Raw genomic sequence first — 15876 nt, 5'->3', positions numbered from 1 at the left:
AGAAAAAGTGAATCACAAGGTAATAACCCAAACCTGGACACAAGGTTGATCCCAGAATGTCTGGGGAGTGGGCTGGGGTGGGGGGGGAATGGAAAGTGAGGGGTTAACTAACAATTGTCTTGTGGATTAACTAAGAAATAAACATAAATCCTTCTCTTTTAAACTTCTGATTGTTTTTAATAATAATAATTCACATACCATATAATTCACTGTTTTAAAGAATAAAGTTCATGGGCTTTAGTTATAATTAATTTTAATGACATTATTCAAATATAATTTATATACTGTGAAACTCATTTAGTGCACAGTTCAGTGGCTTTTAGTGTATTCATCGGGTTGTACAACTATTACAACATGCAATTTTAGAACATTTTCATCAACTAAAAAAATAAACCCCTTATGGGGCGCCTGGGTGGGACAGTGGTTAAGCATCTGCCTTCGGCTCAGGGCGTGATCCCGGCGTTCTGGGATCGAGCCCCACATCAGGCTCCTCCGCTATGAGCCTGCTTCTTCCTCTCCCACTCCCCCTGCTTGTGTTCCCTCTCTCGCTGGCTGTCTCTATCTCTGTCAAATAAATAAATAAAATCTTTAAAAAAATAAATAAATAAAATAAACCCCTTAGCCCTTACTCTCCAATATAATTAATTCTTAATTAATTCTTCTAATTATCAAAACAAAACTGAGAAGAGTTAACACAAAACATGGTGAAATTTGATATGGCCAAAATAATAACTCTCATTGAAGATTGGAAAAAATCGACCTAAGGAAAATAACTAAATTTTTCAGAGGTAATCAACAAAAACAAAATTAATGAAGTCTAAAATTTTATTGTCTGGAAATGGACAGGAAAAAAAATCTTATCTTGACAAAAATGTAGATCTGGATGATTTGAGCCAGGGTAAAATTTTTGAGTTTGAAAAAAATGATACCTCAAGAGGAGACTCACACTGGGGAAAATACAGTCAATAAAATGTGATAAGAACGCAAACAAACCTGACCGACGCAAGCAAATCCTCCTTGTAACGTATGCTCAGAAACCAACTGATCCCTATGAAACTAATTTCTGTATATTAAAAATGAAAATAAGATACATTGGGAATGATTTGAATGTGCTTATTGACAACCGATTCAGGAATTAAATTGGTTTAACAGAGTTTGATCCAAAGGAAACTTTCTTTAAAATAACTAAAGTTTATGTATGGTTTCAATGGGTCCACAAGTATAAAATCTGAAATATGAAAAATGATCATCTGTTGTGTTACCAGGAGGCTCATAAGTAGTTTGTAGATCCAGTTCGTTGAACAGCTAGAGAAAATTTTCAAGTAAAAGCGGTATAATCTTGTTTGATGTGTGCGTAATGACTTTAAATTGTTTTTGTGGCAGGACCTCAAGGGGGAAAAGGGAGACCAGGGAGCCGTGGGGAAATCCGGACCTCCTGGACCCTCAGTAGGTTATTCAGAGTCATGCTGTTGCCCTCGAAACATGAAGTAGAGCCTTAGTGTGTACTTCGATGTATGATCTACTTTTAAATCTTAATATTAGCTAACGCATGATAATATTTCACTGCAGAGGTCATGGAATATACTAGAATTATTTCACAGCCACTTCTGGCTGAAATCCCTGCCTGGTTGTACAACCACCCACTGCCTCCCTCCCATCTTATGATTTATCTTCAGCATCTGGTATTTAAGCATCTGTTTTATATGCATACTTCTACATGAGATGACCCACCACTTGAACATTTTAAAATACAACAGAATAATCAGAAGGAAAAACTTAATGACAGTCGAGGTGAGTCAAAAAATCCATTCATAAAATTTGACATGACTCTCATTAATTACAGGGACCTCCTGGAGAATCTTATGGATCTCAAAAAGGTGCTCCTGGAGAACCTGGCCCACAGGTGAATTTGGAAATTCAGTGTTACGTGTAGCCTGTATCAGTCAATGCTCAGGTCTCCTTGGGAGGCAAGTGTAAGATGCCCAATTCAAACTAGCTTAGATTTTTGTGAATTTTTTAAAGATTTAGGAAATGAAACTTATTTGTTCAAGTATCTGAGAAGTTCAAGGTTAAAACAGTCTTTGAGGTCTTCGGAGCTTGAAACAAGATGGGCAGGACTCCCGCTATCATGTCTCCTCTGTGTATATCCGCTTCGTGCTCTCTTTTGACACTGATCTTCTTCCACATAGGTGGCAATGGGGAGAAAGAGCGGGAAGTATCAGCTGACAGCTTTGGGTTCATGGCATCCAAGAAGACACTGTGTCTCCCTGTGTCCACTAATAACACCCCAGAGAATCACTCTAGTTGGCCCAGCTTGGTCCTATGTCTCACCCTGGAGAGGTGACTGTGACCAGGAGGCAAAGTGTCCAGGACTGGCCAGGCCAGGAGGGCGCGGACTAGTGAGACCCACAGTCCCATCAGACCCGCACAGAGTGAGGGAAGGGCAGCTCCCCAAAGAAGATGGGGCACGATGTGACATGGTACTGGGGAGACAGAAGAACCAGGGTCCACTCACCCACCCAGCTCTGTTTTGGAAAGATTTAAACACATATATTGTTTAAAGACTAAAAATTATACATTGAGAAAAGTATTTTTTTCTAAGAAAAAATGTCCAGTAAATATGATGTTTAATTCTATTACAGAGGGTAAACGTGGTTATAGTTCATCCAAAAGCCCTGTGTGTTTGGGACATGCAATATACCTTTATAAATATGTTCAAATATCAGCACGTCTGCAGGTCTGGGAATTGCCAACATTTCAAATAAATAATTTGACTATGAACACCTCCCTCTTTCTAGGTCTTTTTGTCCGTTTCTCTGCTTTTTCGATTTTTCTTCCAAGCTTGGATGGGCAATATCAAATCTCATTTAAGCTTAGCTAATCTTAATTTCCAGTCTTTCTTCTGTTAACCCTCTCTCATTTCCCATTCTGATGGCTTCTGCCTTCTCCGGCAAGAGAAGGTCAAATGTGTTCTGTGATTAATAGTTTTTCCTTCTAACAAATGGGTGGAGTTTCAGTCAGGCTCTCTTGCCCGAGGTCAAGAAGAGATGATCATATCCTTTACGTTTTCCATATTTATTAGTTATCCATATTTATTAAATGACGTGTTTTTGTTTTGTTTTTGTTTTAGGGAAAACCTGGCAAAGACGGTGCCCCTGGTTTCCCTGGCACTGAGGTAAAGACACGTTCAGCCCATTGATGTTGAAATGTCAGTCCCATTAGACAAAGGATTTGGGGAATTACTAATAGTTATTAAGCTAGCCAAAGCATATTGGTTTTTAAAGCTGTATTTGAGAATCATCGTGTTACATCCTCACCATGAAGAGAGATCATCAGAGCACATCTAATTTTTTTCTTTTCAAAAAGGAGTTCCAGGGCATCTGGGTGGTTCAGTCAGTTAAGCATCTGACTCTTGATTTTGGCTCAGGTCATGATCTCAGGGTCATGGGATTGAGCCCCGAGTTGGGCTCCATGCTCAGCTGGGAGTCTGCTTGAAGATTCTCTCTCTCCCTCTGCCCCTCCCCCACTTAGGGGTGTGCTCGCGCTCTCTCTCTAAAATAAATAAATCATAAAAAAAAACAAAGTTCCAACTGTTCCTGCTTCCCACAGAAGAAATGAACTTGTGTGTCTTCTGACCCATTCTCTTTGTCCTTTTCCACAGGGAGCCAAAGGCAACAGGGGCTTCCCTGGATTACGGGGTGAAGACGGCATTAAGGTGATCCCCTCTCTAACATCCTGTCTTCAGGCTTTTTAACTAGTTGGGTTTTGCCCACCCTTTCTCAACCATGCCCTGAAAATAGGTACAAGGGATTGCAACTAAAATAGCTTAGTTATATTTGTTGAAAGGAAATGAGAGATGTGACAAGTTTACTTAGACACCCGAAGGGCAGTTTTGTGGGAAAGATATAAAACTTGCTCTGTGTTGTGGAAGCTGATGACATCATGACTGGTGAGATTTAGTTTCTTCATGAGGAAGGAGTTGGACAACTTCTGCAAGTGAAGGTTTCTGGTCGTGGGAGGTCAGGTGTAGGCTGAACCCCATGAGTCTCAATCTGGGTCATGACACACTCAAAGGTCATGATCAGTGAATTATGAACTGTATTCCATTTCATTTGTTGCTGACAACATGTTATAGACGTTTTCCAATAATTGTCATGTGTAGGGACATGGGCAGATTCAAGATTTATCCTATAATATTATCACTTCTGGTAGAATTCTGAAAGTGCCCTCCTGAGTCGGTAAGAAGCGGGGTTGGTTACAGGTTAGTTGGGACCCTGGGAATTGCATAAACCTGCAGCCTGGTTTTGTTGTGCTGGAATCTGGGCGAGAACATGGGGATGTGTAAGGCATAGGAAGACCCTCTGAAGGTGTTGACATGGAAGAAACATGTAAACTACCAGAGCAACAACCTCTTCCCAAGACCTTATTGACGGGATTCTTGCCCCAGATACAGCCCTCCAAGGAAATGACCCAAAGTCAATGTCCCTTTCATTTTAACTTGGTCTGCACGTTACATGGAAAAACATCACTTTTAGCAATAATTTATTGTCTAACTGTGCCTTTTGCTTTTTAAGCAATATTTATATTTGGTATAAATATGTAAATACTTGGGATTAATGTCCTCATAATTTGTAACTGTCTTTCAATACAGGGGTGGAAAGGGGACATTGGCCCTCCAGGATTTCGTGGTCCAGTAAGTGTAACTAAAGACAGTATCCATGTCATATTTGATCAAGTCCTTCAAAGTATCAAGGAAATTTTGAATCAGTGTTTCTCATTAACTATGAAGATAGAGATTATGGTATTTACATTTTTATCAAACTAGGGAAGAAAATAGCTGTTGTCATTATTTGTCCATTTGACAATGAATAAATATTTCTATTTGGGCCTATTCGGTCTCTGGAAGGCACTAGAAATGCCCACCCTGGGCGGTGGGAAAGAAGAAATCATTCGTCCAATGAGACATGGCCCAAGGTGACCTATGCCCTTGAGTAGAGTAGGAGGGGTGCAGTGCAGGTCAGCTGGGGCACCCAGGGGAGAGGGAGCCGGCTCCACCCACTCCAGCTGGGCCCAGGTATGACAATCTGCATTTCCAGGCAGCAGAAGCTCCACTAGGGCCAGCGAAAACCAGTGACCCCCGGCCTGAACTCCATCTCAGCAGGCCATCTCCTCTTGCCGCCATGGACAGGGATTTGATGTCTGTTAGCTCCTGACTGCAGAGCGGCCATATTCTCTGTTTTGTGATTCTGTAGCCTAAGTAGATGAGTAAAAGAGACCCAGGCTCTGAATTCTGGTATCCCTTTCTCTCCTGCCTTTAAAAGACAGTAGTTCTCAGGGCGCCTCCGTGGTGCAGTGGGTCAGACTCTTGGTTTCGGCTCAGGTCATGATCTCAGGGCTGTGAGATAGAGCCTCATGTCAATCCCCATGCTAAACTCAGAGTCTGCTTAAGAGAGCCTCACCCTCTCTCTCTGCCCTGCCCCCCCGCCCCCTCTCTCTCTGTAAAATAAATAAATAAACCTTAAAAAAAAAATAAAAAGACAGCAGTTCTCACGTTCAGGGTGCGGAGCAGAGCTGCCATTTGTGATTATGCAGGTTCTATGGAAAAGTCCACGATGGTAAAAGAGTCATGGGGTGGGGGTGAGGGGTTTCCGTTACTAACGCAGGGCTTAGACCCCTCAGGCTAAGCAATTTACTGAGTTAAATTCGTCCTGGAAATTCGCATCTTCACACAACAAGCCAATGATTCAGATGCAAGTATTCCCAAAATACTTTTATGGAGTTGCCGGGAAGAAGAAATGGGCCATTTTGTGAAAGCACTTAGCCAGCACTTGGCAGGTGCTTGTATGTCATTACGGATTTTGTGATGGAGATTATTACATTATCATTAATGTTACTATTATGAATTATTTTTTGTGATTTTATACATAATTCATTGACCACAATACTTTTGTCATCTCTTTTTTAAACATGCCAAGAAAGTAATTGGCCCCATGCAGCATATGGGAAAACAAAACAACACCAAAACTTTTAAATTTCCATCTTCTTTCCTTCAAGATAAATATACTGAATTCTAAATGAAATCGACTTGTGCTTGGGAGAAATTCTTAGCCTTCCTACCTTTGCTGTGTGTGTTTCAATTCTATACAACTCTGCAGCTTCTAGTAATTTCCTTGGAAGTTCTATTTAGGAAGCAGACAGTTAAGGAGACCAGCAGTAGGTCCACCAAGCATGTCAGAAACAATAATCCTCAATATTATTGCAAGTCGGCAGTATCCTGAAATTCAAAGAAACAATCAATGGGGTATTTTTGATGTGTGGATCACAACATACTCTGAAATAAAGTTAGTCCATGAGGACAAGCATTTTTAAAAAGTGAGATAGAATATAATAAAAAAAAACAGAGTTGATCATATGTCAAAATGGTAAGCCAGTGCTTGTGAAACTTTAATTTCTGTATACATATCCCCACATATCTAGATATGGATGTATATATGTGCATATGGGACTGTGAGTGTGTGAGCGGACTCACATCATAAAATATATTTCTCACTGAAAACCCGTGATATATATGATATTGTGATACCAGAAATATCAACTTTGATCTTTAAATTTATCCATACGTATACATGACTACATTCCTGCTAACACATAAACTGACGAATTGAGGAAAATACCATTGGGGGGGGGAGGACACTGAAGTATTGCATTTGGTGAGCTCACTATCAGTAGCTATCCTTTCTCTTTATTCATTTCTTTTTCCTTTAAGACAGAATATTACGATGCATACCAGGAAAAGGGAGATGAAGGACTTCCAGGCCCCCCAGGCCCCAAAGGAGCTCGTGGCCCACAGGGTGAGAAGAAATTTCTTCCTCAAGCATTTGATGACCATTTCCGTGTGTTTCTTTCCAGGCAACGTATAACAAATGTGCTTATAAACGTAGAATTTGCAGGGGGCAAAAGGGAGGTCTCCCAGTTTTCATGGGTGGTAGTATTGGCGTGTCCTCATTTTCATACTTTTATATGTAAACTCCATCGGTGCTATACCATCGAAGATAATTAAATTCTCTGTGTGTGCGAAAGCATCAAGTTCAAGTTTGACAAGAAAACACAAATGTGGTCAGAGGGCAGGAGGAGGGAATGGGAAGGATGGCAATCTCAGTGGGATACAAAAGAAAAAATGGAGACCCTGAAAAACTATCATTTGAGCAAATCCACCCCATAGTGACCAGAGGGGCCTGAAACCTGGGTTTGCTGACTCCTGGCATCATGTAACAGAGTCCCATTTACTCAGATGCCGTCCCTCTGGATAGATTAGAAAGGTGTAGGCCAAGAGCACTCCTCTGTGGCTACACAGAATCCCTGGGAACTTCCAAATACTGACATGCCAAGGTCCCATCCCCGGGATTCTGACGTAACTGTCTGGAGGGGGGCCCTGGGCACCGGTAGATTGTAAAACTCTCCAGATTATTCTAGTGTGCAGGCAGGATCAAGAACCCACTGACCTAAGGCAAATTATTGATACAAATAAGATCGCACTTACAAGAGTAAAAATTCCCTGTGTTCGTAAATAAATGGATGGACATAGTTTTTTTTTCATCTGTTATGTTCACAATAAATCACTCATGTGTATCAAAGAATTAGAAACCTGTTGCACTGTCACAGCTGGAAGTGATCTGAGATGCAGCACCAGGCCAAAGCACAGGACCTGACAGTTCCAGCTGTTTGCTGTTCTTGCATCTGTACCCTCTCAGCCAAGTGTCAAACACAGAGCACGCTCCTAGTAAATGTCCACTGAATGTTTGAAGGTGGTAAGGTGGCATGATTCACCTTTGAGTGTTAGGCATCTCAGACTGGTTTCTTCTCTGTAGTTTGTCTAAATAACTGAAGCTTTCTAATATTTATCTATGTAAGCGTCGAGAAAAAAAGTATGAAAATACTTATTATTAATTACTATAATATGGTCACACAAGATTTCAAAAATGGGGGGAAGTATTTATGTCCTTATGAGTAATTAATTACTGTTATGGATTTGTAGGTCCCAGTGGCTCTCCTGGGGTTCCTGGAAGTGCTGGTATGTACATGTTTCTTGGGGAACCAATAGACATGCTCTTAAAAGGAAAATCACGGGGCACCTGGGGGGCTCAGTCAGTTAAGTGTCTGCCTTCGGCTCAGGTCAGGATCTCGAGGTCCTAGGATGGAGCCCCACATGGATCTCCCTGCTCAGTGGGGAGTCTGCTTCTCCCTCTCCTCCTCCTCCCTGCTCATGCTCTCTCTCTCCAATAAATAAATAACAAATCTCAAAAAAAAAAAAAAAGGAAAATCATGTTTGCATTGCTAACGTAAGACAAATGTTTCACCAATTGATCTAAAAGTGTTTCCAGCTTCTTCATTGTTAACTTTGTGACTCACAGCAGAAAAGGGAGGGGAAGCTTACACAAAGTGACTTAGGAATGCTCTTTTACTTCTCAACGGTTTTAACTAAGTGTAAGGCAATAACTGGTGTAGGAGCAGAAGCCTTGAAGCTCAGAGGAGACACGAAGGTAGAAAACAATAATTTATAGTAATTAGGTTGGTTAAAAATGGTATTTTCATAGTGTATCACATGTTGTGTAAGTACATAGATAGCACTTTTTTTTTAGATCTATTTATTTGAGAGAGAAAGAGAGCACACAAGCCAGGGGAGGGGCAGAGGGAAAGAATCTCAAGCAGACTCCCTACACTGGGCTCAATCTCACAACCCCAGTATCAAGACTTGAACCGACACCAATGATGAGGGAACGGAAGGCAAGCTGAAGACAAAGCAGAAGCTGACACCCTGCAACCCCCCTCCCCCATGGGATGCATGCAACGTTCCTCAGGCACTCCTGGCTGCCCTAAAGGACAAAGAAACAGTCCTTACTACCCACAGCCCATTGACAAGTCCTTGAAACAGGCATGGTGACATTCCTCCAGGAACTCAGCTGCCTCGACGTTAATACTTTGCTAAGGGCAAAAGGCAGTCCTGGCCTGATCCCCTCCCCTCCACCAAGATCCTGTAGGTCTACTTTAACATATAAAAATCCCTTTGGAAACTTCCTTTATCTCTAACCACCCCCCCACCGCCAGCCAAGATACGTGTTGGCAATCATCCCCCAAGCATATGGCCCACCGATATACATCTGAAGGGTCTCATGACTAAGGTTTTATTAGACAGTAATAAATGACCCTTTCCCAACAGTAGCTAGCCCCCTCAAGGTCCTGGAGACCTTGCTTCCAAAATTCCTTAGAGACTTAACGCTCTCCCTAGCCCCCTCCCCACTTGAGGGTATAAAATAGGCCATTCCTCACAACCCTGGGGCAGCAGCTCTTTCTGCCCACGGGTCCTGTCCCCGTGCTTTAATAAACCACCAGTTTTGCACCAAAGACGCCTCAAGAATTCTTTCTTGGTCATTGGCTCCGGACTCCACCCCACTGAACCTCATGTATATTCCCCAACCTCATCATAATGGCACCCAATGTGGGGCTCTGAGCTTCGGTGCAAAATTGGTGAGTACTTTCCCTTCTCTTCCTTTACTGTCATTTCTGGGGCTCTTCAAGGAGTACGGTCTTATTGGAACACTTTCATGCCGACTGCTCAAGCCGCAATCCTCTAGCCCATGGCTACTCTATGGGGAGGAAAAAGCCTGCCTTTTGGCTGGAAATTAGTACCCTGGCCAGGATGGTAATAAGACCCAGAAACTTGATGCCCCCTCTTTACTGCTATCCTTATACAAAGTTGTCTGTCTTGGGCACGGGACAGCCACCTAAGTGACTAGCATGGCTGCCAATCTTAAGACACCCGTGTGAGGTTTCCTCCTGATTGACCTAATGCGACCCCCTCCACATCGCTGGTCTAGCCGCTTCTGGCCACGGGACCTCCACTTGGAGCCGGCTGAAACCAGTACCCGATTGAACTAAAACCCAACCGGGGACTGTTTCCTAGGGAAGTTGGCTGTAAGGACCACATGTGTTGAAATGTCGCTTAGACCATGATGGATTTCTATCTTTACTGTTTTCCGTCAATGTCCTCTACTAATTACTTAGGCTACAAAATTTGGTAATTTCCCCTTGTCAAACTTTTCTAGTTTTCTCCGTGGGTTAATAACAGCTGGTTCTTCAAGGCAAGGTAAAATACTTTCAAGACAAGACAAAATAAGGTGTGACCTTCATGGCACCACCTTCAAGGCATGGTATTTCAGTCCATTCACCAGGCACCCATCGGCAGCCTAGGACACAATGGGGTAGGGGAGGGACGCCGGCATCCTTCCTATGGGCCTTTTATGGCAGGAATGCCTTCATGGGAAGGCAGGATTGTGATCAATAGCGATTTTTGTTGAGGGACGCCTCCGGTCGCTTTTGACACATGGAACCTCTGACATATCCTGCGTGGGACGCCACCTGGGAGTCGGGGGGGATTTGGTAATGGACCTTATTTACTTTTCTGTGCATGGCCTCAATAGGGTGCTTCCTCGGTTCCCAAGGACTCTCCCTTGGGGTGTCTTCTAACCCATTGGAAACAATTTGGATTGCAAAATTTAGGAAAGTACTGATCTCCTGTAACACCGCATGGCTGCAGTGGGGTCTATCAGAAGGAACAGGGCAAATGGACCTGCGGTACCCTCACTGCTCATACCTAGGCCTTCATTGCTCTACACCAGGACCCCAGTGTAAGGGCCTCTTGCAGAATGTGTTTGCCCGAATGGGTCAGCCAGTAAACTCTCCTGACATACTGGATGATAATGATCTAAATAGGCCTCCTCCGAGTTAACCCAGGTTGCTGGAGGAAATACAGGCCAACCCAGACAAAGGGGACTCGACTCTCTTCTCTCACTCTTCTTTCTAACAGATGTGGGGCTGTCTCCCTCACTCATTTCCCGGGTTAATGGCTATAACTGGAGCCATCTGTGGTTAGTCTACCTCAGGATGGAGACTTTAAGGAATATTCCCAAGCAGCTGCCGAACCTCCCTTTGTTTCAGGGAAATTCCCTGTCTTCTCTGGCCCGACATACACTGCCTATTCCCCCTTGTTGGTGGGAAAACATGGCCTCTGCTCCTGTTGGAGCTGATGAGCTCGAAAACCGGGAACCCTGTCTCTGCCTTCTGGCAGCACTCTGCCTCTACTGTCTCCCCCTCCCCCTTCTTTCTGCGCCACCTGGGGTGTGGCCTGCACAACTGGCTTCTGTACCATCCTTGGTGCCTCCGGCACCATGGCTCCTCCTCCCCTCACCATCAAGGAGCGAAGAAGAGCACCCCCTGGACCTAACGTTACCCACTCCAGATTTCCCCACCAGTGTCTCAGGTAAAAACTGAAAATGGGGTGGGCCCAGGTGGAACATAATTCAGTATTTAAACTAAGTCGAGTTTGTTGGTTTAATTAAGATAGACCTGTCTTTAAAGTTATCAGCACTAAATGTAAAACTTTTATTCTATCGAGGTTTACTGAAGGTCAAACAAACTTCTGTTACCTCTGTTTTGAGTTGTTAGTAAAAATATGACTAAAATGATGGTTAATTGTCTGTCTCAAAGTTTTCATGGGTAATTGTTAAAATAGCTTTCAAAGTCTTCGGTAACCTGAATCTTTATTGCTTGGATGGTAAATGGGATTGAATTCGTTGGACATCTAGGTCTTGTTAAAATAGGATACAGTGCTGAAGCATTGATTACTGGATGTAGTTTTGTGCTTTTGACTTCTTATTGCAAAGAAACTAAGGATATTTAAATCTGTTGGTAAACATGTTTTGTGCTTAATTGATTCATAAATTTGCCATCTAAAGAATTCTGGTGTAACAGTTCACAGTTGGTTACTACTTAGTTTTCACTGGAGACTACGATTTCTAAAAAAAAAATGTGCGAAACTCTACTAAACGTAATGAAGGCTGATGGAAATAAGGGAAGCAACTCTGTGTGTAGAAAAGTAGGAGATATGTAAGAAGGCTAAGGAATGGGAATGCATTTTTGCTGAAGGTAAAAGAAGGTAATATTGTCCTACTGATGGTCGTTTGGAAAGATAGCATGGGATAAAATCTGAATGCAGAAGAAAGTTGTAGAGGGAATTTTAGGTGTGGTCAGAACTAAGAGTGAAATGAATGGATTTTTAAGGTACAGTGGTATAAGATCTATGTCTGCTTTCTCTCTGTTTAGAAAGAAAAAGGTTTCTTGAATTGTTCATCTGCTCTGGATAAGAAAGTGTAAACAGTTTTCTCTTTGCCCAGGAAACAAAGTTTCTATGTTTTGTCATTAACAGGTCTTCAATTACTTAGTTAAAACTTCTCCGTATTAAAGGACCTAAGTTTTGCTGACAACTATAGAACCCTACCTATTTGCCTTCAAATCTCGTATTGTCACCTTGGTTAAATAAAAATAGAGTTTTGTAATGATCTGTAATCCTATTCAGGCTTGTGCTATAATTTTAAGGTTTTAACAAACTTTACCAAGATTTAAATTATAAATGAAGTCTCTTAACTCATTAGGCCTTTTTCTTTGGTGTGCTGAGTTACTCTGGAAGCACTGTTAAACAAATGATAAGCCTTTGGTTACATTTGGGTAAATGCTGTAACTATTCTAGAGATAATATGCGATTCCTAAAGTTTTAATGTTTTAATATAAGGTCGTCATCACTCTTTTCTGGCTATCGAAGTGTTCTGTGTTACAGAAGGAACCTGACTTCCTTGCCAGCTATACTGTAAACTCATCAGTTACTAACCATGTCCAGTCTGTGTTTTTGTTATTTGTAATTGTTCTTAAATGAGAACAATTCTCTTCTAAAATGAGTTTCATCTTCAAAGAGATTCATATAAAGGACTTTTTAGGACAGGTACAGGTATTCGATATTTTTACGGAACCCGAAAACTGAAATGGGTAAAAATTTCCAGCTGCATTCAAACTAAACAAGAATTAGTAACATGGGACTAAATTAACTAAATTAACTAAAAGATTATAGTGTCGTGACTCTTGTTTAAAACATTACTAGTTCTCCAGTGTTTACTCTTCCAGATTGAGGAAACTTTCTCTTAAGACATCAGTGACATACAGAAATAATAATAAAGCATATTAAAGCATTTAACTTTTCTCTCTACCTGAACCCTCTGAGATTAAAAAGGTCTCAGTAAGTATTCTTTCTTCCATGGCAATCATAATCATTTGCATAAGTTCAGTAAGTATTGTTCTCCTTGTAACAGGACACCATTGGAAACATTGGTTATTTTACCATAAGGCTTTGACTGGAATGTCATATTTGAGAGACATGCATAGACTCAGATATGACCAAACAGCTTTCAGGAACTAAGGTTGACTTTATGAAACCTGGAGCCAGAAAGCCCCTGGAAATGGCCTGACACCTGGCTTACAGGGTTCCCAGCAGCCTCACCAGGTGAGTAAAGAATGTCACTTCCTGGCAGGTGCAGGAGCCTCAGGGTACTTTGGGGGACCTCGTGGAGAGGAATCTGCCCAAATCTACAGGTATTGCAGGCATGACTGATGACAAGTACTTGGCTTGGCTTCTGGCCTGGAGAGGCTACTAAAAGTTCAACCTGGAGATTCCTTGTAAAAGCTCCAGCAAAGCAGATTCTAAAAGATCTATACGATCAATCACTATCCTTGCTGAATTCATGTAAAAAATTAGGCCAAGTTTGTTAAAACTAGACTTGTTTTGCATACAAATTAGTCCTGATTTTGCTATCTCTGGAAATGAGGGTTATTTTAGAGAGAAAAAATTATGTTTAAATAACCCACCTTTGTGGATATTAAATTCTAGATCTGATTGTCCTTAAATGTTGCTAAAGCTAGACAACTTGAGGTAAACTTAAGAGAAATAGCTTTTTTCTATTGCTATACAATAGCTCATGTATAGATAGTCTTCATGTTCTTATTCTATGGGACTAATAACAGGACCCCATGGGCATATAATTAATTAATTGAATAACGGGGAAATGGGATAGATTCCCCCAACGATTGTATAACTCGTCTATCACCTTGACCAATATGTCTGGGATGATGAAATCATTCCCTAAAAGCCAAAGCATACCCCACTCCATAGGGTTAACTATGGGCTTGTGGAGATAATGGATGACCCCACTTTCCTTGTGACTGGACTGGATGATGACTTGGAGATGCCTTTATCTCTTGACAAGTCTTCCCCCCACTCGCCAGTGATTCCTTGTTAAGATATTAAGGCTAGACCTCAAACAAAGAAGGCTTCTTAACGCTTTCATCCTGCATAGTTACATTTAATCCTAGAAGCCACCTCTATGGATGTACAATTATAAGGAGAGGCTTTAGCCAAGCATACAACAGCCCTCCTGGTAAAAGGAGCCTCAAAGCTCACTGAGGGGCAGTCCCTTACTGTAATGACTTCACATCAGTTCCAAGAACAAAAGCCACCAATGGGCGATGGGAAGCCGGCTTATTAAATACCAGGCTATGCTTATAGGTATGCCTAAAATAATGCTTAAAACCTATCAAACTTTAAACCCAGCTACCCTTAAGCCTGGACCTGACCATCATACTTCTATAGAATATAACTGTTCAGAAGTTATTGATCTTGTTTATTCTAGTTGATCAGATTTAAGATGTCCCTATTGAAAATACAGAGGACAACTGGTTCACCAATGGTAATAGTTTCATGGAAAAGAGGGGAAGAAAAACTGGGTATGCTATAGTCAAGACTGTTGAGGGCAAAGCCCTGTCAGCAAACATGTCTGCCCCCAAAGCAGAATTAATAGTGCCCACCTGTGCTTTGCAATTGGCAAAAGACTTAAAAATATTTATACTGACTTCAAATATATTTCCCTGGTCCTCCATGCTCATGGTGCCATTTGGAAAAAAAGGGGGATTATTATCAAGCCATAACTCCCCAATCAAATATGGGCCTGAAATCATTGTATGTATGGCCCTCCAAAACCAAGTAGCCCTTGAAATCCTCACTGCAGTTCCAAGGAGGCCCAGTATTATATGACTGGCTCCTGGCTGGGACCCAGTGGCTCTGCAACTTAACCTGTGTCCATAGCTTCCTCCTTGCTGGATAAGCCACTGTACTCTGGGTTTTGCCTAGATGCGTGGATGCATTATTAAAACCGTTACCAACCCAACCAACCTTCCAAATTTAAAACCATGGTGGCCATGTTTTGTGTTACATTGGTATGACCACCTAGCATCTATCTTTGCTACCTCTTTGAGACTGGAAAATCTTGTTTGGCACATGGAAACTCTCAATAAATACATGGTCAAAACCCTAAGTGATACTCTACAGAATAGAGTGATGTTAGATGTTTTTAACTGCTATACAAGGTGAAATATGTGGTAGCATAAAAACAATGCTGTGTATACAGTCCAGATTACCACAAAATACTTCTGGGTTTCTACCTGACATGAATGCTCAAATTGGTGCTTTAAATTACCTCTTTCTTTTAGTGATTGTTTTAAAATCCTAGACTGGAGGAAAATTATCAAAGGTCAACTATCAAAGATCTTTTATTCAGATCTCTCCTTATAATATTAACCTTGTTTTGTCATATCTGATGTCTCCCTGCCTAGCGCCAAGACTCCTTCACCGCCGTAACTTCCGGCTAACAGATAATACCTTCTACTCAAGGAGGCTCATCCATGTTGTCCACATTGGATTCAGCTGCCTCCCCTTTCATAACTCCCCTGCATGTTCCCCAACTGACCAATGTTGACCCATAGGTAGGGACATCTCTACACCCCTATTCAGCAGGAAGAAGTTACAGAAGATGAGACCTTCCACCTTCAACAACCTTAAAGATTTAAGGGTCAAAATTGTTCAGGGGGGAAATGATGAGGGAACAGAAGGCAAGCTGAAGACAAAGCAGAAGCTGACACCCTGCAAATCCCCCCCCCCCC

General features: G+C 41.8%; 1 protein-coding gene across 1 annotated transcript in view; it reads left to right on the top strand.

The window, feature by feature from the left end:
- Positions 1 to 15876, top strand: part of COL4A3 (collagen type IV alpha 3 chain) — a 133560-nt gene that overhangs the window by 72694 nt on the left and 44990 nt on the right. Inside the window, 7 exon segments of the mRNA XM_008690566.2 lie at positions 1384 to 1446; positions 1844 to 1903; positions 3131 to 3175; positions 3662 to 3715; positions 4652 to 4693; positions 6767 to 6851; positions 8036 to 8071. Coding sequence (XP_008688788.2) covers positions 1384 to 1446; positions 1844 to 1903; positions 3131 to 3175; positions 3662 to 3715; positions 4652 to 4693; positions 6767 to 6851; positions 8036 to 8071 — 385 coding nt within the window.

Source organism: Ursus maritimus, unplaced genomic scaffold, assembly GCF_017311325.1.
Source record: "Ursus maritimus isolate PB19 unplaced genomic scaffold, ASM1731132v1 scaffold_1, whole genome shotgun sequence".
NCBI lineage: Eukaryota > Metazoa > Chordata > Mammalia > Carnivora > Ursidae > Ursus > Ursus maritimus.
Note: the sequence above shows the minus strand (reverse complement) of the source record. Positions and strands in the feature narration are given on the sequence as shown.